The sequence below is a fragment of the Heteronotia binoei genome, chromosome 3 (genome assembly GCF_032191835.1).
Source record: "Heteronotia binoei isolate CCM8104 ecotype False Entrance Well chromosome 3, APGP_CSIRO_Hbin_v1, whole genome shotgun sequence".
NCBI lineage: Eukaryota > Metazoa > Chordata > Lepidosauria > Squamata > Gekkonidae > Heteronotia > Heteronotia binoei.
This window is the reverse complement of record NC_083225.1, coordinates 81,746,190-81,768,106: the sequence shown is the minus strand read 5'-3', so window position 1 is coordinate 81,768,106 and position 21,917 is coordinate 81,746,190. Positions and strand designations below refer to the sequence as shown.

Genomic DNA, 21,917 nt, shown 5'->3' with positions numbered 1-21,917 from the left:
CCCAGGCTGGATACAGATGGGCAGCTTAGGGTGGCAGCCGATGGGCAGCTTGGGGTGGCAGCCTGTTGGTTCAGGAAAAAGCCGGAATAGGTTGAGGAGCCCTGGGGTGGTCAGACAGCACTCACCTCACTGCTGAGAGAGGGGTGGACTGCATGTGCCCCAGGGGAGTGGTCACACCGCTTGTGCACTTGGGAGGTGCTTCCCTGCCACTTCCGGGCCATTCAGACAGCTGGGAAAGGCAACAGGGAAGCACGTCAGAGATTGCCATCAGTTACTAATTGGTGAATTTTTGAAGCAGCATCCAAGCATCAGAGGACAAGGCAAGGGTGGGAGTGAGGTGGGACCCAGATGTGCGTGTTTGAATGTGCCATTTTAATCAGGACATGGGGGGGTGCCTATGTCAGCCCATATTGCCTGTTTGAATTCATCCCCACCCCAGTGTTACAGCTGTAGCTGGGTAAATTTAAACAAAACAAAACCTTTCAAGACCTCCTTGGAGCTCTGAAAGTGTGGCTTCTAGAAAAGTCCCACCAGGTGTGCTCTTGTAGTCTGAAGAATGACTGAAAATGAATGATTGCCTTACCCCTTTAATAGTAGTCTCCTGTACTTGTTGGGACTACCCTAGTAGGCATACTGTCTGCTGCAATGATGAGAGCAATAGCAGGTCCTGGGTGGATTTTGGTAAAATCACATTTTTAAATCCCTGCTTATCTTCCCTGTCCTCTCCCCCTTATAACTCCATTGGTGGGGCCAGCAGCACTGCCAAGGAAGGTATGACAGACCACTTGGGAGCATTGCAGGCTAGCAGGCTCATGCAGCAGGTAGATGCTTCATATGAGTGCCTCCCCTGCCTTACTGCCATGGGAGACTCCATGTTTCCCTTGGCAGCTCTTCTGGTTGACAGGCTTCTGCAGCAGGGAGGATAGGTGCTTTATGTTCCTACCCTTTCTATTGTAGGGACTGCTGTTGTATGAGAGTGCTTGGCAACATCAAAGTGACAGCTGAGATTTGGTGATGTAATCTCACGACTACTTCTTTGCTCTCTTGGAATTAACTCCCTTTATATATACGATCCTTTCTGGATTTCTCAGGTTTATAGATACATCTCCCCTTTCTGTAATTAGTCCCATTGTGCAGATTTTGTTTTTGGGGTTTTTTTTTAAAATCCATACTGTTGCCAAGTTCAGAATCAGATATATAAGTATTTGGAAGTTGATAATAGTGACAATAACAGATTTACAGTAGCTTTGTCTCATGCTTGTCTTACACCTGCAGCATAACATCCACATATCACAAACTCATGCACCTTTATCAATTTTCTGACCATTTTTCTGTTTTAATTTCCCTGAAAACATGAAAATGTATTATGAGGTGGTTGAAAAAGAGATATAAACTGCTTACAGCATTATAGCAGATTTATCATAGAAGGAGAAAAAGGATAGATGTGCAAATATAAAGGAATATTGTAATTAAAAGTTATTCTGTTTTATTCAATTCCATTTTCCTTTACCATGTACATGTTCTGAGTATTGCAGCGATTAAAACTGGCTTTTGAAGTTTCCATCCATGACTGCTTATCAGATCAGTAATGAAGATAGTTCTTATTTCTGATGAGATGTTATGCCTGATAAGTTAAAAGGACCCATCGTTGTCTTTAAACATAATAAATCTTGATTTCCAAATAGGAACATTAAATATATTCTCTGGTAAGCTAAGCAATAATTAGAATGAGAAGTCTGAAATTCAGCTTAATGTAGCTTTAATAATTCTGGGTATGGAATGTATAACAGCTATAATCTGGTGAGTGTCTAGATTGCTCTGGATTCTAAATGAGTACTTATGACTGGTAAAAGTATTTATTTATTTTAAATTTCTTTTCTACAAAATCAATAATAATGGGTAGGAACAAAGCCATGACTGTTCTCCAGTCAGCCACTTACTATTCAGCAGTTCTAGATAGGCAACTATTTATTTGGAAATTTGGTATACTGTTTCTTCACAAACCTGCTTGAGGCTGCTTAGAACTAAAAAACAAAATGAAAATAGCCATTAAAATCAAAACATTAAAAAAAAATCTAGCTAGGACATGAAAACAGCATAAACCAAACATCAAACAGTCTCAGTCATATGCCTAAAACAGGAGCTTGGTAACTGTCTTCTTTATTTAATTTGCGACGGAACCAGCCCAATTTGACCTTCAGACCTAGTCTTGTCAGCTCCCTCTTGGGTTGCCATCTCCTAGAGGGAACTATTCAACTTCCTGCCACTAGGGTGTGCTGCCAGTCTGAGTAGACAATACTGACTTTGATGGATCAAGAGTCTGATTCAGTATAAGGCAGCTTCATATGTTCTTCATATATTCAATGCCACCACTTGCTCAATTTAGGGTTTTCAACTGAGAGGAACAGAACTCCCAATCTCCCTTACCAGTTCTTAGACCTGGCCTCAAGGTCCTCTGTTACCCAGCACTTGGATGCCGTAGAGACCAAAGTTCTTCTTTGTTAGACCCCTGGAGGATTGGCACACTTGCCAACTGCATGCCTTTCCCCTTCCCGGGACTCCCCTCTTACAATAGCGTGGTCTAAGGTGGTTGGGGAACTGTGGTACAGAGCTTTATTGCCAGCATTCAAAATAACAAAAGGTTTATTTTAAAAAGTGAAAGGTTACAAACATAATCTTAGCACAGCACACTATCAGCAACCAGAAGATCAAATAAAAGTTTGTTTGAAATGCATCCTTCTGTCCCTGGTTTAAAAACTTGGTAACCAGTTCAGAGTTGACTCAGCCTTCCATCCTTCAGAGGCTGGTAAAATGAGTACAGGGTAAATGAGTACCTTTACCTTTTTTACCAGATATTTAAGCAAAGCAGGCACATCAAAGCTTAGTAAGTTACAAAGGTGTTCTAATGATACCTCATTGCTTCAGGCCTCCTGCATCCAGCCAGGCCCAGCCACATGGTCAAATATGGCTGCTAGCTACTGGTTGGAGAGTAGCAGTCTGTTATCTTCTGTTATTTGTGAAATTGTTTTAATTAGTTTTTAAGACATTTCGATGATATGTTCTGATTATATGTTTTGTTGTTGTTGTTCTTTGCTCAGAGCCCTAAGTACTCAGGGATTGAGTGATCCATACATCTAAATTACAAATAAATATATAAATAAGGAATATTAAAACTTTGAATTGGATGACATTATGCATACACGTGCACAGTTATATTTAGATTTTTGTGCACCATTATAGTAAGAGTGAAACACCCTCACTAATTGTCTTACTTGATTTAACTAAAGACCCTAATTAATGAAAATTCCCTAATAAAATTATTGTACCTGTATTCTAATTAAAGTTAATTTAAATGTATGCAAGCAGAGAGTGATACATATTTGTATTTTTCTGATCCTTTTTGTGAGGTCAGCAAATTAATTCAATAAGACAGATAAAATAAGAACTCTTTGGTCGTTTTCGCACTCACCTCCAGCCGGCGCGACCCCCCTCTTCACCGCGCAGGATCTGCGCGGATTTTGCACTAAATGCCGCGGAGCAGCCTTTTGCGCCAGAAACTCCCGTCGCAAAAGCCGCTCAAACGTAAACTGCCAAAAAGCAGTTCCCGTTTGAGCGGCTTTTGCGAAGGGAGTTTCCGGCGCAAAAGGCTGCTCCGCGGCATTTAGTGTGAAATCCGCGCAGATTCTGCGCGGTGAAGAGGGGGGTCGCGCCGGCTGGAGGTGAGTGCGAAAACGACCTTTAAAAAATCATAATTGAATTAAAGTAATGAAGCCCTTTTCAAGAAAGAAAGGAAGAAATCCAAACTAGTTAAGAGATAAATTGGGTCTGAAATTTAAAAAGAGAGAGAGAGAGAATGTCATTAGTGTAATTGTAAAAGTTCATTACATGTAGTAATTTAAGACAGAAAACAATGGAACTCTAATAGGCTGACTGATAAAACATTTGTTTCATCTACTTTGGTCTTCATAGGAAGACCAAAGGGATTTAAATGATGACTGAAGGCATCCTTTAAAGTTACTAACAACTTGCTTTCTCAGAGGGAAAGAATTAAAAGCTGATAACAGACAGGATTTTAAAGCTGCCCAGGGGGCAGGAGGCAAGCGGACCAAAAAAGTGCGTGCACATGCACACATCTTTGAAAGTGGTGCCTTTTTGCTGGGTGGTGCCTTTTTGCCATCTGGAAGGCCGGGAAATGCCTGGAGAGTTCTTGGGGAGCCGCGGATGGGACATGTGAGCATTCCAGATGCTCCCGGTGTGCCCACGGCCTGCCCCATTTCCAAGCACTGTCTGGAAGCTCTAGGGTGCTCTATTTCCGGCCTGCTTCAAGCCACCCTGAACCGGATGTCTGTTTTCAGCCTAGTATTCTCTTTTAAATTGCTGGTGCTAGTGCCTAGTAATGTCAGGTATTTAATAGGTAAATATTGAAGTTAATAGTGAGTAATTTTGTAATGGATATATCAGATTACCTGTTAAATATTTAAGAAGAGATTACAAAGTCATTTAAATTCAAAAAGATCTGGAAAAGAACTGTAAGTACACATTGTTTGAGTTAAAGTTCATTCACTCTATGGTTGGCATTTGTTTATCCTATTATATGATGCTCTTCCCTGCTGTAAGAAATGGAGAGGGGGGAAATACGAGAAAACAATGTGAGTAAATGAGAAGTACTGTGTTACTCAGTAAGAACAGTGTACTGTTGAAACTCCTTTAAGAATTAGACATGGTTAAATTCCAATGACTAGTAAAATCATACATCAAATGAGTCAGTTCTTATGATCATGATGAATGGCAACATATCTTTGGAAAACTGTTTGCAACATGAGGTGGGGAATGCATATTTAAATATTTAAAGGATGGTTCACACATTAAATTGTGTTTATATGTGTTTACACCAGCGCCCGAGGTCAAAAGCTTAAGGGTGTTCCTGGATCCCTCTTTAAATATGGAGGCCCAGGTGGCAGTCACCACCAGATCAGCCTTCTATCATCTTTGGCTGATAAGGCAGTTGGTCCCCTACCTCGAATGCAACAACTTGGCGACAGTGATGCACACCACAGTCATCTCAAGATTGAATTACTGCAATGCCCTCTACATGGGGCTGGCCTTGTCTCAAACCTGGAAGCTTCAACTAGCACAGAACGCAACAGCCAGGTTGCTAATGGGTCTTTCTTTACAGGAGCACATCCAACCTGTGCTGAAAGTACTGCACTGGTTGCCTATTGCATACCAGGTTAATTTCAAGGTGCTGGTTCTCACCTTTAAGATCCTGTATGGCCAGGGGCCTACATACCTTAGGGACCGCCTTTCCCCACATGTTCCCCAGGGAGCACTTTGGGTCCAGTTCTGTGAGCCCCAAAAGAAAGTGCCCCTCTCCTTCATTATTTCCAAATGGAGGGAAGGCATTTAAAAGGTATGTGGTCCTTTAAATGTAATGGCCAGAACTCCCTTTGGAGATCAGTCGTACTTGTCAGTGTCACACCCATGCTCCTGACTCCAACCCCCAAAGTCCCCAGATATTTCTTGACACAGACCTGGCAACCTTAGTCCAAGTAGAAACAGATACAAAAGATTCTGCAAAGTGTTAAGCAAAACAGTCATAGTGGGCATCAAGTAGTCTATCTCCTCCTATAGGTCAGATCCTAACAGGCCTCTGAACACCTGGAACACCTGTTGGCTTACACTGTACAAACACAAAGGTACTGGAAGTTGTTTCTTTACTGTCATCACTGCCACAGAGTATACTTTAAAATGAGATTTTGCCTGTGTCCTTTCAGATTTGACCTGAATCTTCCCTTCTGTCACTCTAGCAATCTCCCTTATCTTTTCATCATGTGCAGCTTCTCATTAACCAAGGGACTACTTGGGCACTAACATCTGAGAGAGGGTGCCTGGGAGCAATCTTGTCAACTGCCCAGGTCATTTCCTCATTTCAGAGGCCAACTAGGGTATCGGTATTATATGCCACCTTACTGAACAATGGAAACCCAAAGCAGGTTACATCTTCATTTCCATTTTATCCTTACAAGAACCCCAGGAGGTGGGTTAAACTGAGAACTGGCCTGGAATCACACATAGCTTACATGGTAGAATGTTCTCCCAGATTCTGGTCTGAAATTCTGACTAGTACACCACACTGACTTTTGTGGGATAGCTGTTTGCAATCAGCTGAGCTTGGATAAGTCACACAATTAACGAGTCACACAATTGATTATGAAGTTTGAAAAACCTATTTTAAAATCCTATAAAGTGTGCCTTCTATATTTAAAGAAATGAAAATTAGATCTGTATGTTAATATTTATATGGAATTATTGAAAAAGGTCTTATTTAGGATTGTCATAGCCACGTGTACTTTACCTTTTTTGAACTTTAGTGCCACCTGAAGGTAGGAGAAGTCATTTGGCCATTTCTTTTAAAATTTGTATTGCATAGATTTTACTTTTTATATTGCACTAATGCTAGTTATAATCTAATATGGCTTGTAATGAAAAGGCTTTTAGTTGTTATTTCTTTGTAGTCACTGACAGTTTTGCACCTGCACAAAGCCATCAATTTGGAAACTTCTAAATGTAGCTTTTAGGCATAACTCCCCCCCACCCCCCCAAACAAACGCAGAAACACACATCACATTCCTAGTGTGTTGGTCTTGCACTGGGAAGACTTTGTGTGTTTCCTCCAGGTTGCATGGCACAGCCCTACAGATAGCCAGCAACAACATGACAACCATGTACTGCATACACAAGCAGGGTGACCATCATCTTACACTCTGAACATTGTGGTCAGCTCCCTGTGAAAGAAACACATTAAGTATGGCATCAGTCCTTTCACCATCTGTGTCACAGTAGTCAAGAACATCCATGAATGTGGTCACAGTTACTAGTGCACTGTTACTTATTTACAAGGGAAAGCTCAACAACAAATACTTAGGTTTGTCATTGATATACATGATACTCAATCTTCTTTGTACTGTAAGTACATCTAATAGAATTACATATTTCTTTTTGATCAATTCAGTAATATTTGATAATTTAAAAGTAATTTACAAAAGCCAGTATCACTAAAACTGATTTGTTTTCACAGGGGGAATAGTACATTGTAAAAAAATATTTGATAGTCTCACTGTTGCATTTTTTCTCCTAAAGATGGTTTTAAATTTGTACAGCAATTTGCTTGAAAATTTATGCAGATTATAAATTAAAAAATAATATATTTTTTTTAAACTTTAAAATTTTTATTAATTTTTCAACCAAAACCAACAATCAAATACACACTCAACAACAAATACTTACAATGATATACGTACATTATAGTCATGGCATAAATATCATTCATGTTAAGTAGAGCGCCTCTAAACCCTTTGATTGTTTTCCACTGTTACACATTTCACCCATGTTTATAGTACATTATCATTAAATAAATAACCTATAATTTGTAATATAAAAGAATCTTCAATAAAATGAAAAATTAATATACTTTTTTGGAATATATTTTTCAAAATCTTCTTCTAAATTTATATAGTTAAAGAAAGGAAACCATTTCTCAATAAAGTTATTGTTCTTCTGTTGTATGTCTAATACTCTGATTTGTATAGCTAATTTATCTAGAGCTGCTACTTCCCACACTTTGGTCAACCATTGCTGTTTGTTAGGGGACACATCTCGTTTCCAATATTGGGCAATCAAGAGCTTTGCTGCCATCAACAAAAGAGTTCCTAATTCTTTCTTCAACTGAGAAAGTTTTATATTAGGCCAGTAATTTAAAAGAAAGGATTCTGGTGTAAAGGGAATGTCTCCCTCTATGATGTTGTCTACTATGGGTTTAATTTCCCCCCAAAATGTATTGATTTCCGGGCACAGCCACCAACAATGCAGAAATGACCCTTCCTGCTTACAGTTCTTCCAGCATTCAGGAGTAGGCTTTATATGTGCTAAAAAAAGCTTTTTAGGTGTCAAATACCACCTTGAAAAAAGTTTATAGTTTTGGAGTTTTAAATTTAATGAGTATGTGGTATAAAGTGGGGATTCCCAAATGGTCTGCCATTGTTCTAAAGTAAATAATATACCACAGTCTTTTTCCCAGGCCTTCTGCTGACTTGTGGTTCCAGACCAATCCTTAACATTAAGCAAGTTATAAATAGTTGATGTTAGAGATTTAGCTTGTTTTGGGTTCTTTCTCAACAAGTTTTCGAAAATTGCTAATGGCCTATCAATTATTTCCACAATTCTGGGGTTAAGTAAAATAAAGTGTAGCTGTTGATACTGGAACCATGGTGCTATGGCAAAACAATTATATTTAAATGTATCAAGATTATAGATATGTGTACTATTATTTGATTCTTATTGTTAAACATAAAGTTAGAAATCTGTGTACCATTCTATATCCACAACCTGATTTACATTTCAGCTGAAATATTTCAGTGTGATTGTAGGAACTATGGGATAAAGAGGGACGAAATTTTAAATACACAATTATGATTCTGCTTTGCTTCTTAAAGGCTTTTTATATATATTAATAATGGATTAATATTCTAATAAACCTTTTTGCAAGAATTTATATTTGCATGCTTAATATTGTTCCAGTAGGTGGCACTCATTACATAATCTATGTTAAAACAATAATAGAAATCTGAAATATTTGTAGAGCATCTGAGTTTATGCTTATGTCCCACTCATTCTTTGGGTGCATTCACACACATCAAATAACACACTTCACAACTGAATTTTTACTGTGTAAGAATACCAAAATCCACTTGCAAACTGTCGCTATGTGAAAGTACCCTTTCTCTTGCTTCCCTATATTGGTCATTACCAGGCCTCAGATTCAGTGGGAGCTCACAGAAGCACAGCTCCTGAACCTTTCTGAGAGTTCCACCTCCTCCTTCTGAGAGTTCCACCTCCTTGTCCATTGAATAGTATTGCAGCTGCATAACAATCCCTGGATGAGCTCAACCACCTATTTGTCTGCAAAACAACCCCTGGTCATTACCGCAGAGATCATTGTAGTCAGAATGTTCCATAATTAATTGAATGGTTTATTTAAAAAATTGGGTGTGATATGTAAATGTGTAGCCACTCTAAAGTCTTGAGGCCAAACTATATGGAATCATAGAGTTGGAAGAGGCCTCTAGGGTCATCTAGTCCAACTCCCTGCACAATTCAGGAAACTCACAAACACCTCCCCCTAAATTCACAGGATCTTCATTGCTGTCAGATGGCCATCTAGCCTCTGTTTAAAAACCTCCAGGGAAGGAGAGCCCACCACCTCCCAAGGAAGCCTGTTCCACTGAGGAATCGCTCTAACAGTCAGGAAGTTCTATGTCACCTGATAGCTGGAACTATGGGGGGAGGGGTGTTGTGTCCTAGGCTTAAATGGGAGAACTGTTACTTTTGGAGGGAACTGTTACTTTTGGAGGGAAGCTGAACAAGCCAAAGCTTGTACTCCACACCAGGGTTCCAGAGAAGGCCTAAGCGTGCCCAATCAGGGGAAGGATTGAAACATAAGTAGCCAATCAACATCTAGGCTCATACTGTACCCTGATAGGCCCTTAGGGCCCTGTAAATAGCCAATCCATGTAGATAGTTAAGGACCAATCAGAAGGGGGCAAGAATTGTATAAAAGAGTGGGAAGTTTGAATAGAGCTCAGTCTGTGTGTGTGTTCCTGAAGTAAAGCTTGCTGAAATCACTCTCCGACTCTGGTCTCTTACTGCGCCGACCCCAGTACTTTACATTAGTATGTTGAGCTGGAAACTCTTTTGATTTAATTTCAGCCCATTGGTTCTGGTCCTATCTTTCAGGGCCACAGAAAACTATTCCATACCATTCTTTATGACAGCCCTTCAAGTACTTGAAGATGGTGATCATATCACCTATCAGCTGCCTCCTCTCCAGGCTAAACATCCCTACTCCTTCAACCTTTCCTCATAGGACTTGGTCTCCAGCCCCCTCACCATCTTCATCGCCCTCCTCTGGACCCGTTCCAGCTTGTCTATATCCTTCTTAAAATGTGGTGCCCAAAACTGAACACAATACTCCAGATGAGGTCTTACCAGAGCAGAGTAAAGCGATACCATCACATCACGTGATCTGGACACTACATTTCTGTTGATACAGCCTAAAATTGCATTTGCCTATTTAGCCACTGCATCACACTGTTGACTCATGTTCAGCATATGATCCACTAAGATCCCTAGATCCTTTTTGCACATACTACAGCTAAGAAAAGTCTCCCCCAATCTATAACCATGCATTGGATTTTTCCCACCTAAATGCAGAACTTTACATTTATCCCTGTTAAAATTCATTTTATTGGATTTAGCCCAGTTTTCCAGCCTGTCAAGGTCATCCTGTATCCTGTTTCTGTCTTCTTCTGTGTTTGCAACCCCTCCCAATTTAGTATCATATGAAAATTTAATAAGCATTCCCTCTATTCCTTCATCCAAATCATTGATAAAGATGTTGAACAAAAGAGGTCCCAGGACAGATCCCTGAGGCACTCCACTTGTCATTCCTCTCCAAGAGGATAAGGAACCATTCACAAGCACTCTTTGGGTGCAATCTGTCAACCAATTACAGATCCACCTAACGGTAACAGGATCCAAACCACATTTTACCAACTTCTCAACAAGGATAGTATTTGGAACCTTATCAAAAGCCTTACTGAAATCAAGATAAAGGATGTCTACAGCATTCCCCTAATCCAGCAAGGTAATCGCTTTCTCAAAAAAAGAGATCAGATTAGTCTGACATGACTTGTTCTTTAGAAACCCAGGCTGGCTCTTAGTAATCACATCCATTCTTTCTAAATGTTCCACAACCGACTGTTTGATGATTTGTTCTTAAATTTTCCAGGTATTGATGTCAGGCTGACAGGTTGGGCTCTTTCCTTGCAGTAGTGAGCAGTGAGACATAGCATAGCCAACCTCCAGGTGAAGCTTGAAGATCTGGTATCACAACTGAACTCCAAACAACAGATTCCCCCTGGAGAAAATAACTGTGTTGGAGAGTGGACTCTATGGCATTCTATTTAGTTGGGACCTCTCCACTCCCCCAAACCCTGCCCTCCTTAAACTCCAACTCCAACACAAAATCTCCAGGAATTTCCTACCAACCAACCCAATCAATCCTCCCTCAAAAGCCGAAAGAGGCCTAGAAAGAGCCTCCTCCCCCTGCCTTTCAGTGAGAGAACCAAGGTTGGTTGCATTTTACTGACAGAAGCAAACTTGGTTGTCTAGAAACACCTATTGCCTACCAGTGGCCCAATCCTCATCTGTCCTGGGGCTGGGGCTGGCAGTAGGCAGGGTAGAGGAATGGACCCAGCCAATGGCATGCAGCTTGTCTTGGCATGGTGGTTCATGGGCCAATGGCTGATGTGGTATGGACCACAGACAATGGGAGACCTGAAAAATGCAACTGAAGATGTTGTATTATCTTTTGATGTGTTTGAAACATGACATATTTAATAAGCTTGAGATGAAATTGGGGTCTTTTTTGTTCTTCTTTCAGCAATTTGCAAAAGAACTGCGGCAATGGCATATAAATGTGGATGTGGCAAATGATTTAGCTCTTAAACTTCTCCGGGATTACTCAACAGATGACACCAGAAAAGTAGAATTTATGACCAATAACATTAATGATGCCTGGGCCACCATTAATAAGAGGTAGGACACAATGTATGTCATCATTGTTGTTAAAACTTAACTGAATGGTATGCCTATTTTTCTTCATGAAAGTTTTTTCTTAAAAAATAAATGTAAAGGTCTTAAGAAGTATGTGGGGAACAGTATTCTCCTGGATTCCCCATCCCTACCCCATAAATGTTTCTAGTGATATGACTGGGAATACTTCCTTTGAAATAATACTATTCTTATTTTCAATTTTTTTTATTTAATAGCTATTTTTGCTCTTTTCTATTAGCATTAAATGTTACTGGAAATGCTTATGTCTCCTGGCCACATAAAGGTATTTTGCTCCAGGCCATCCATTTTTATATGTGCCATGATTACTGAAGTAGAGTTTATCATCACCTGTTTCTGACATCGTACTATTAGACATAACACAATTATGTCATTTGTTATATCCAGTAAAATTTAGGAAGAATACTTTGTAGAATAAAAGTTGTTTTATTAAGGTAGTAAAAAAACAGATCCATTGATTCATATTGTTGTGTAGTAAATGAGATCCATAATAATAATTAAACTGGGTTTATTTTTACTAATTAGAATCTAATATTAGGCTTTAAGTATACAATCAAATAAAAAAATGTTTTAACATGTTTTAAATGAGTTTATAAAAAGGTTAGAAGAATCTGCAGTGTAAAACATAACAAAATCATGGGGGTTGTATTGTGCTTGCAAAGCAAGTGTCCTAACAAGCCAAACCCACCCTGGCTCAGAGGCAGGTCCAGGATCCTTCTGGACTACTCATCATGGCCTTGCACACCAATGCATAGAAGGGAGAGAGGGCACATTCCAGCCCATGATGGCAAAGCCTTAAGGCTTATCATTTGTTTCCCCAACTCTGAAGAAGACGACTGCATATTTATACCCTGCCCTTCTCTCTGAATCAGAGCTAGCTCACACATTTTTGTCTTAGCTCTGGAGAAAAGGCCCCAGAGCAAACTACTTTAATGCCAGTAGCTCATGAAGTAGAATTATTGTTCACAAGACTCCACAGCTTAGAAGGAGTATTGGTCAGTAGTATATGTTGTGCTGGACAAACAGAGAGAGAGAGAGACCACCAGTGTCAGCACAAAAATAAGTCAGCATGGGAACATTTGCCAGGATATATTTTGTTGAGTTTAGTGAGATGTGCAATTGATTTGCAATGCATTTACCCTTTGCCCCAACATTTTTAAATAACATTAAACCATAATGAGAATGACATTCTCTCTTCTGTAGTTACCAAGTTTGTTAATGTTTGATGAATGCTTTCTTTTTCGCTCATTTTTGTAGTAGCCAGAAAGATACACTAGAGGCATATGCTCTGACTACTTGGGCAAGAGCCAGAATGCACTGTAAACATGTCTCAGTTTTTAGAAGCATTTATTATCATAAAAATAAATGTATTTTGTGTTAAGCACAGGTAGCAGAGGCCTTGTGGTCTGTGGAACATAAATTAACAGCAGCATCTTGGGAAGCTGAATACCAGTGTCTTGAAAAGGAAAAAAGGTAGAATGAACAAAGAAATTGTCAGAAATTATCTAGATTTGAAACTGTTAGAAAAATGTTCCCTCGGTTAATTTCATTTTAAACAATACTTTAGTCAGTGTTCACTCTCTTATGATAATATTCATATTGTACTGAAGTTAAAGATATGCATGCTTTAAGCCACACCTGCTTGACCACATCAAGAAGGATGTGGACAAAATGGAGTGGGTGTAGAGGAGAACAACAAGGCTGATCCTGGAAACCAAGCCCTATGAGGAAATGCTGAGGGACTTGAAAGTGTTCAGTCTGGAGGAAAGGAGGTTGAGGGGGGAAGTATTTGAAGTTCTGTCACATAGAGAAGGGCAGGGAGCTGTTCCTGTTGACAGCAGAGGAGAGAACTTGTAATAATGGGTTTAAATTAAGGGGTGAGAAGGTACCAGCTGGATATTAGGAAAAACTTTTTTACAGTAAGAGTTCTTCAACAGTGAAAGCAGCTACCTAGGGAGGTGGTGAGCTTCCCCTCACTGGCAGTCTTTAAGCATCAGCTGGACAAACACTTGTCAGGGGTGCTCTAGACTGATCTTGCTTTAAGCCGGGGGTTGGACTAGATGGCCTGTATGGCCCCTTCCAACTCTATGATTCTGTGAGGCTGTGGCCTGTCATTACAACTGTTTATCAATATATCAGTATTGTGGTGCCTTTAAAAAAAATGGAAAAAATAAAAGAAAATATTCATCTTCAAGATGAGGAGAGGAAAGGGAATGGTTTGCTGAGGAAAACAGTCCAGTCATCAAAAAGTGTTCTGAAGGTACATAAGAATGGACAAAACAAAGAAAACAGACAGAAACATTATGCATGAGGAAAAAGCCAACTCAAAATCAGCTTCTCTAACAAAACAGGAAAAAAAACTGGGGGAAAGCAAAACAAAACAGGAAACCTCTAGATGAAAACTAAAGGCACAAAAATCAGGGGATAAAGCAAATCACTATGGGGCTAGAGCTAACAGGGAGAAAATTTGGAAAAGGTAACAGCTAAGAAAGTAACTGCCATAAAGCTCTGACATTAAGGAAGTTCCTCCCTATAGAAGTATGCTCTGTGAAGAACCTCGATACTACCTGCCTTTTATAGAAATTTTATGCCACAACACTTAAGTAGGCATTTTGCATTAAATTTTGTAAGGAAGGTATTTTTGAAAGGAAGTTGTATAACTGTGCTTTTCTTGTCTTTATAAAAATTTTAGTTTTCTGTTATCTATAAGTCAGGGCTTGTTCATTTTTTAGTCACCTTAAAGTGCAGTAGTTGTATTTTAATAGATAAATAGATGAATTCGTGGCATTGATGGTAATATTGTGTTCTTGTGGGGTGGCAGTAGACTAAAGTCTGCAGGACTCTGAATTAGATATCTTTGTATTTGGTTTACCTTTGAGGCAACAATACATGCTGCAGAAGAGATATATACCTCTATTTGCAAATACAGCTCTAATTGCACATCTTCCTACCCACCCTCAGAATTGCAGGTTAACAACATATTTAATCCCTAAACCCTTGTCAGACATCAGTACCAATGTTATTTTTTCAGTCAGTTTGTAAGTCATACATATTTGATAGTCATTGTTTTGTCTTTCTGTTTAAAAGAACATGCAAAATTCTTCTGCACCCCTACCACTGAGAGGTATACCCCAAGCAATGTTGGTCAATCAAGAGGGGGAGGAAGAGTACACTTTTTTACTTAAGGGAGAGTATAACAATCCAGAAAAGTCTGATCACACAGTCCTTAGTTGGCATTATTATTAACCAGCAGCACTTCAGTCTTAGGGCCTTTATACATTTCACAATCTGTAAAAGCCAGGGCTTTTTTTTTTAGCAGGAACGCTCAGGAACACAGTTCTGGCTGGCTTGGCATCAGAGGGTGTAGCCTAATATGCAAATGAGCTCCTGCTAGGCTGCTAAAATGCTGGTAAAAGCCATTGAACTGCTTTTTGTATTTACTAGGGTTTAAACTTTTTTAAAAAACATTTTTACTGGATAAAAACATGTACTGTAAGTTAGATTTCCCTTAACAACACATATAAAAATTTATAGTATAATGACTGATTAGCAATAGCTGGAAAATTCATAGGGTTTTCAAGGCAGTGGACATTAAGAGGTAGGTTGCTATTGCCTTCCTCTGTGCAGGGGCCCTGAACTTTTTTGGAGGTCTCTTTTCCAAGCACTAACCAGGGCTGACCCTGCTTAGCTGTCTTGGATCATCCAAATCAGGGTGTAAAAATAGTAGTAGTAGTCAATACAAGAGAGCGAGAAACTATGTTCTCTGCTTATAAAATATTCTGATATAACTGCTCAGTTTTTGAACAAACAAATTGTAAAATATTTTCAAATGGTCTTTTATGGCATACAAATAGGGGGAAAGGGGGTTCTTTGGTCTGATTTTATGAAAGGCTTAAAATCAGACATCTTGCTGTTTCCAGTTGGTTTTTATCCTTTAAAAGCACATCACACAGGGCTCATGCACAGATTTTAAAATAATATAAGCTTGAATTTTAAAGTGTATATAACTGGACTAAATGTGCATTTATTTAAGGTAATAGTAACTATAGATGATTCCGGAGGGCAGAGATTGCCATACTTGGATTATTTTGTAAATATGGAATATATTTGTTTTGTCAAATAGAATCAGCAGACATAACTAAAAGTAACTTACTTTTGATCTTCAAAGATTTATTTCAGATATGTATGAAACAAATTTGAAAAATAAACCTACTGAAGCAGTGAAAGATACTGAGTGTGTTTGGAGTCCAGGTGGATCTGCCAGAAAGCCAGACAGGCTACTTAGCCTGGACCACCTGCTTAAATATGTGAACGTATTTTAAAATGATGGAGATATTGGATTTATATCCTGCCCTCCACTCCAAATTACATAGTGGTTCACAATCTCCTTTAAAATGATGCTGATCAATCCATTAGTAAACTATCTAGTTAAACCCCAGCTGTTGTTTTGTGTCTTCATTAAGGTGGTATCTGGGCAATTTACTCCCTCATTTTTTTTTAAAGATTCTCATAATCTCTGACTACAAACTCTAGTTATAATTGCCCTTCAAATTAAACCATAGAAACTCATGGGCTATTAGGTCCTTTCGCCTTCAAAAGCTATTTTGTATCTTTGTTGTTTTTTTGTCTTGTATACAGGCACAAGTTAAGTAGCTGTTGAATGAATAATAAAAGCTGTTTTTTTGGTCACAGAAAATGAGGGCATCAGGTTTTGGGGTTTGGAGCTTTTTAGCTGGAGCTATTGAAACAAAGATTAACTCTGAAGGTTGCCTTTGTGTGTCTTTCATTTTTAATTAAGGAATCATTCACATGTTTTTGTATTTCTAGATGTTTTTACCTGTACAATCTCATGTACAATAATTTCCTGCATGCGAGTGTATGTGTGTGTGTGTGTGTGCGTTTTGTGGCTTTTTTCCCAAAGCACATTTACCTGACATGGGTATGGTTAATTAAAATAGTTATTGTTTTAGTTAGGAAGTAAAATTACTGATCCATCACATCATCCCCCCCCACACACCTCTGCGGAATAGTAAATGTAAATGTATGTCCTGGAAGAGAGCAAAATTGTAATTTTAAGCTAATTGGAAGAAGCAGACCTGACTCCAGTACTGTCAGCATGATTTCAGTTGGGCAATATGATGATGATTATTATGTCAAATGCAATCAAGAATGCAAACTCTGAAGTGACAGAGGCTTAGTTGGTTTTAAAAATTCATGTTTTTTCCTGTAAAATGTGGCCTTCTGTTCTCTGATAGTCACAGCTGGGTATAAAAGAAATTACATATGCCATTTAAATCATTCTGTAGCTGATGAAGAAATTTGGCATTGTTACTTTGAAATGTGATGTACTGTTTTGATTCTGAGGGGAAACAACAACTTCATTCCTTTATTTTCATTGATTCATATATACTCACGTCTTCCTTTATAAAATCATAGAGTTGGAAGAAATTAGAAGTCCAATGCACCCACCTTCCTCATCAATACAAAGAAGGACTAGCCCCTAAATAGTCCATATAATTCATACTGGAAGATATTTCTTATAAGTACATATAAGCATTTTCCTATTTTTCTCAAATAAAGCACTTTTGTAGCCACCCAGCAGTATTATTTATTTATTCATTGTTTTATTTAAAACATTTATTAGCCACTTTTCTTCTACAGGAATTCAAGGTGGCTTATGGTATGAATAGCAAAATAGTGATATCATAAACATCATAGTGAGTACATGTGGGATGCCAGTTCATACAGCATAGTTGTTCAAATCAACCTGGATTAAGGGAGAGTTGAAAAACATTGCATGCGGTAGTTAAGGGTATTGTATCTGGGAGATCCAAGCTAAGATCCTCACTCTACCATCAAGCTTGCTGGGTATACACTGGTAACATACTCTCTTCCTCTAATTTCACATTGTTGTTGTGAAGATAAAATGGAGACGGAACAATCATGTATGACACTATGAGCTTCCTGGTGAAAAATAGAAATCCCCCCCCCCAAAAAAAAAAATTGGTTGTGGTGGCGGAAGACATTGTAAGGCTTTATTTTCTTCCACATGTTCTTTAAATAATCAGGATCTTCAAGGGAAGGTGCTGTTGTCATTGGTGGTGTCATTGTTGGCATCAGTGCACCCCCCTTTCCGGTTGTTTTCCATTCTTATATCAATATAATGATGGCTGCATTTTTTAAAAAGACAGTAAAATATAGATATACTTTTGTAATGATAGCTTAAGCAGGCTCTGTGAATTCCAGCTTTCATTAAAAATACTTAAATCTCTAGCCTCATCCATTGTGAAGATAAGACTTTTTCCCTTATATTTTTACAAGAAAAGAGGCTAGAGGTTTTCTTCTTCAATGAAAGCTAGGAATTCAGAGAACCTGCTTCATCTTTTATGGAAATGATATATCAATATTTTATTGTCCTCAAAAAACTCTCATCTTTGGGGTGAGGGAGAAGAGTAGTTTGATGATTCTGACAACCCAGTCAGTGAAAACTGGGCTGAAAGCCAGTGGTAGTGAGCAGGACAAAGAAAACTAACAAGAAATTATGCATGAGGAAAAAGTCGACTCAAAATCAGCTTCTAGAAAAGATTGGGTAAAATTGATCTCATACGAACTGGAAAATGGAAGGGGGGCAAAAAACTTGAAGTAAAAACTGAAGGCACAAATATGTGTTTGGAAATCAGGGGAGAAAATGAAGTAGCATTGGGCCAAAAGCTGCCCAAAACAAAACAAACAGATGAATACCTTATTTTTTTAAAAGCTTTCTTATGAAGCAGAAAGTTTCTCTTGAGTAGGTTCATCCCTTTCCTTTTTAATACTGAATCTCACACCAGTATTGTTCCTTTTTGAAGTTATTTTTATTTTTTTCTATTTCAAATAGAAACTATTTTGAACCTACAATATTAAAAACATGTTTTCATAAATTTTAAAGAAAATATCTGAATTAGTAATTTCTGACACTGTACCTTTGTGTATTTTTCTACTGCTTAAACATCTATTCTGCAGTTAAGTAAATGTTCTCCAGGTTATCAGAAAAGATCAGGTTGTCAAGAAGGGTTGTTTGTACACTAAATGTTTACAGAAGAAAACTATGGCTGCATGTTGGGAACATTGTTTACTAATCTGCAGGGGATAATATCCTGTGAAGGAAAAGTTCTAGAGATACCTTTTTGTGCATTCTGCTCCCCAAAAGTGCAGTTAGTGTATGAAATTCACTCCAACATTGTCTTCAGTGCTACGCAGAATTGTGCGAGTGATCTTACTGGAAGTATAATTTCAAGTTTGATTTCTAATTTAAAGTAGCCCTGTTCAGTAACTACCTTTGACTGGGCATATGGGACAAACATACTGCATATGATCCTTCTGATATGCACATTTGCCATTTCTTGTGACGGGGACAATATGTCTATATAAAAGTTCTGGAAAATCCTCATGAGGCAGAAAATCCTCTTTTGGGAGAAACAGCAGTCATTGTATTGGAAGTGTGTTGATTCTATATCTGCCTTCAGAATGCCAGGAGTGTAATGTCTGAAAATAGCTAATATAAGGCAGGCTTATTTACCTTTTAGTACACTCAAGAGTTAATTTCAGCAGGTGCACTATCTCACATTTCATAATGTTGACTTGAAAAGGATGCACATCAAACATTTCTGCCTTTTATGTACCTGTAGTGGCTGTTAGGGTTGTCAGATCCTTCCTAGCAACCAGCAGGTGACTTAGCTACTTGTGATGCAGTGATGTTGCTGGTGATGCACTTATGTCCCTTCCCATGTACCCAGAAGCGACCTCAGCATGTCACTGAGGGATGCCAAAGCTGCTCTGGAATTTAGTCAACACTATGGTCAAACTACAGAGTTTTCCCCAAATGTCAGAGCATTCCCGGTGTTGCCTGGCAACATGCTGGTGTCACTTCAAATGCATGAGTGATGTCAGTGCATTGGAATGTTCCCCCCCCCCATTTCCTGCTAATTCCCCTTGCTGGCCAGCTGAGTGGTAATAGTGAAGCAACTGTTGGTGGTGAGGGATCTCTCACCACCAGTGGGGCCTTTGTAAGTCTGGCTATGAAACAGTGAAAACTTCTATTGCATATATATTCTGAAAAAAAGAGAGAATGTTGGCAAAGGTTAGAGAATAACTGCAATGTTGTCAGTATCAAACCTCACCGACCTGTTTGTTTATCCGAAAGGACCTCAGGCTGATGACATAGTTATCCAGTGTGTAGTAATATTTCCCCCCCCCCCATCCTCTCATTTTCTGGAACATTTGTCTTTTTATTCGCAACTATTACTTTGAGGTACTAATTTATATTTAAAATAAGTGCAATCCAAAACAAAATTTTAAAAATATGTTTCTATAATCTCTTACCTCTAATTCATCACCCAAGCATAATGCATGCAACAATTTATTGATACGAGAAACATAAAGCATGGCAGCCATACAGAAAAATCTAAGTAAAGGAGAACCTTGTAAACAAAATTCTAGTGTACCTTCATTTACAATTGTACTTTTATTTACAATAAACAAAATTGTAGTGTACTTTTATTAACAATTGTATCGTCTGAGTGTGCCTGTTACAGTTTTGCCAATGCTTATATGAAAATATCTTTTTACTATTATTACCACCCAGCATCATTCAATCAATTCAACTGAATCCTTACATCCCTTAGAAATGAAGAAACATGTATAAAACTATGGCTGGGAAGTGTGCACTGTAGGAGGAAATAGTGATGAAAGGCTACCACACTCAGCCTCTAGTGATGCTGATTTCAAATAAAAAGTGTGCTAACAGTTTAATACCGTCCTTTGTGACTCTTAATTGCACTCATGTAATGCCATCAGTGCATTTCACCCTTACTAATTTTAGTTGTTGCAGTAATTGCTGCAACAATTTAGTAATTTAGTTGCTGCAGTAATTAAGAGTAAGAAAGCAAGTGCCTTAAAAACCTAATTATTTTGATAATTGGTTTACAATTAAGTGTCTTGGAGGCCAAGATTTCTCTTAAATGAATTTTACTCAAGTAATTTCTAAACTTTTTTTTTTACACTGCTAGTGCTTACTCTGAAATCTCAAGGGTGATACATTCTAGAATATGGTTAAGAATGCAAAACTCAACATGCTCACATTTTCTTCCCTTAAAGGTGGAATTATTATTGCTTTATGCACATTAAATGTGTTTTTGTATATACAAGTTTTCCCATTTGTTTATATGTTGCCAAGGGAGCTTTGTTTCCTGACAGATTTTATTCCTTGAGCTTTTGTTTCACTCTGTCCTTCTCTTTGATACCTTGTCTTGGCTCCTTGGGCTTCTTCCCAAAACCTGATCCAGATGTTGGGTTAAATTTGCCAGTCTATAGGAAAATGAAAGACTTGTATCTTTTGCTTTCAGGAATATCTATTTTAAACATAACCAAAGTCAGACAGAAGACAGAAATCACTAGAAAAGACAATAATGCAAGGAAAAGTTAAAAGCAGCAGAGAAAAACGACTACCCAACATTAGATGAATTGACTCCATCGAAGAATTCACAGCCCCAGGACCGAATCTACATGTTTTTGAGGGGGGGAGCAAAATTAAAAATAGTGCCCCCTTGAGGACCCAATATATCTTATGGGCTTATAGAATAGAATGGACTCTGGCCCTGCACAGCCCTCAGTTTGCTAAACCTGAGCAAGGCTGTTAATGATAGGGTGTTTTGGAGGTCATTAATTCATAGGGTCACCATAAATCAGAAGTGACTTGACAGCACTTTACACACACACACACACAACAATTGTCACTGCCCTTCCATATATCCTCAGATTTATGGGGAAAGATCACGAAGTGTCAGCAATGCTGTGGGTTGCTGCAGATAACCAAAATGTCATGCAAAAATATGACGGTGATGGCCACCTGGAACAAGTGAAGAGGGAGAAATCGATCTGGCTCCAACTTGCCTCTACAACTCATCTGCACCCTCCCACATGCCTTCAGCAATTGTCAGGAGTTGGCCAGCAGACAGGATAGTGAAGATTGGTTGGCAGGCAGACAGAGAAGAAGAATGCCTAATTGGGCAACTGAATGAAAGCAGAAAAGAAGATGAAGTGAGCAAGGGTAAAAGGAACTTAGGCGGGTAAACAGACCAAGTGGGAGAGAGAGAAAGCAGAGCAGAAGGAGGTCAGCAGCTATGGATGAGGAATTGAGTGGGATCTTCCCTTCTCTGTTACTTTTTTCAGGCTTCTCTCTTGTTTTC

The 21,917-nt window shown here is 38.7% G+C and overlaps 1 protein-coding gene across 3 annotated transcripts in view; it reads left to right on the top strand.

The window, feature by feature from the left end:
• Nucleotides 1–21,917, top strand: part of DMD (dystrophin) — a 1,885,017-nt gene that overhangs the window by 1,416,223 nt on the left and 446,877 nt on the right. For all 3 annotated transcript variants that reach the window (XM_060234097.1, XM_060234096.1, XM_060234099.1), the window contains one exon: nt 11,501–11,655. In XM_060234097.1, the coding sequence (XP_060090080.1) occupies nt 11,501–11,655 (155 nt within the window). The remainder of the gene's footprint in view (nt 1–11,500; nt 11,656–21,917) is intronic.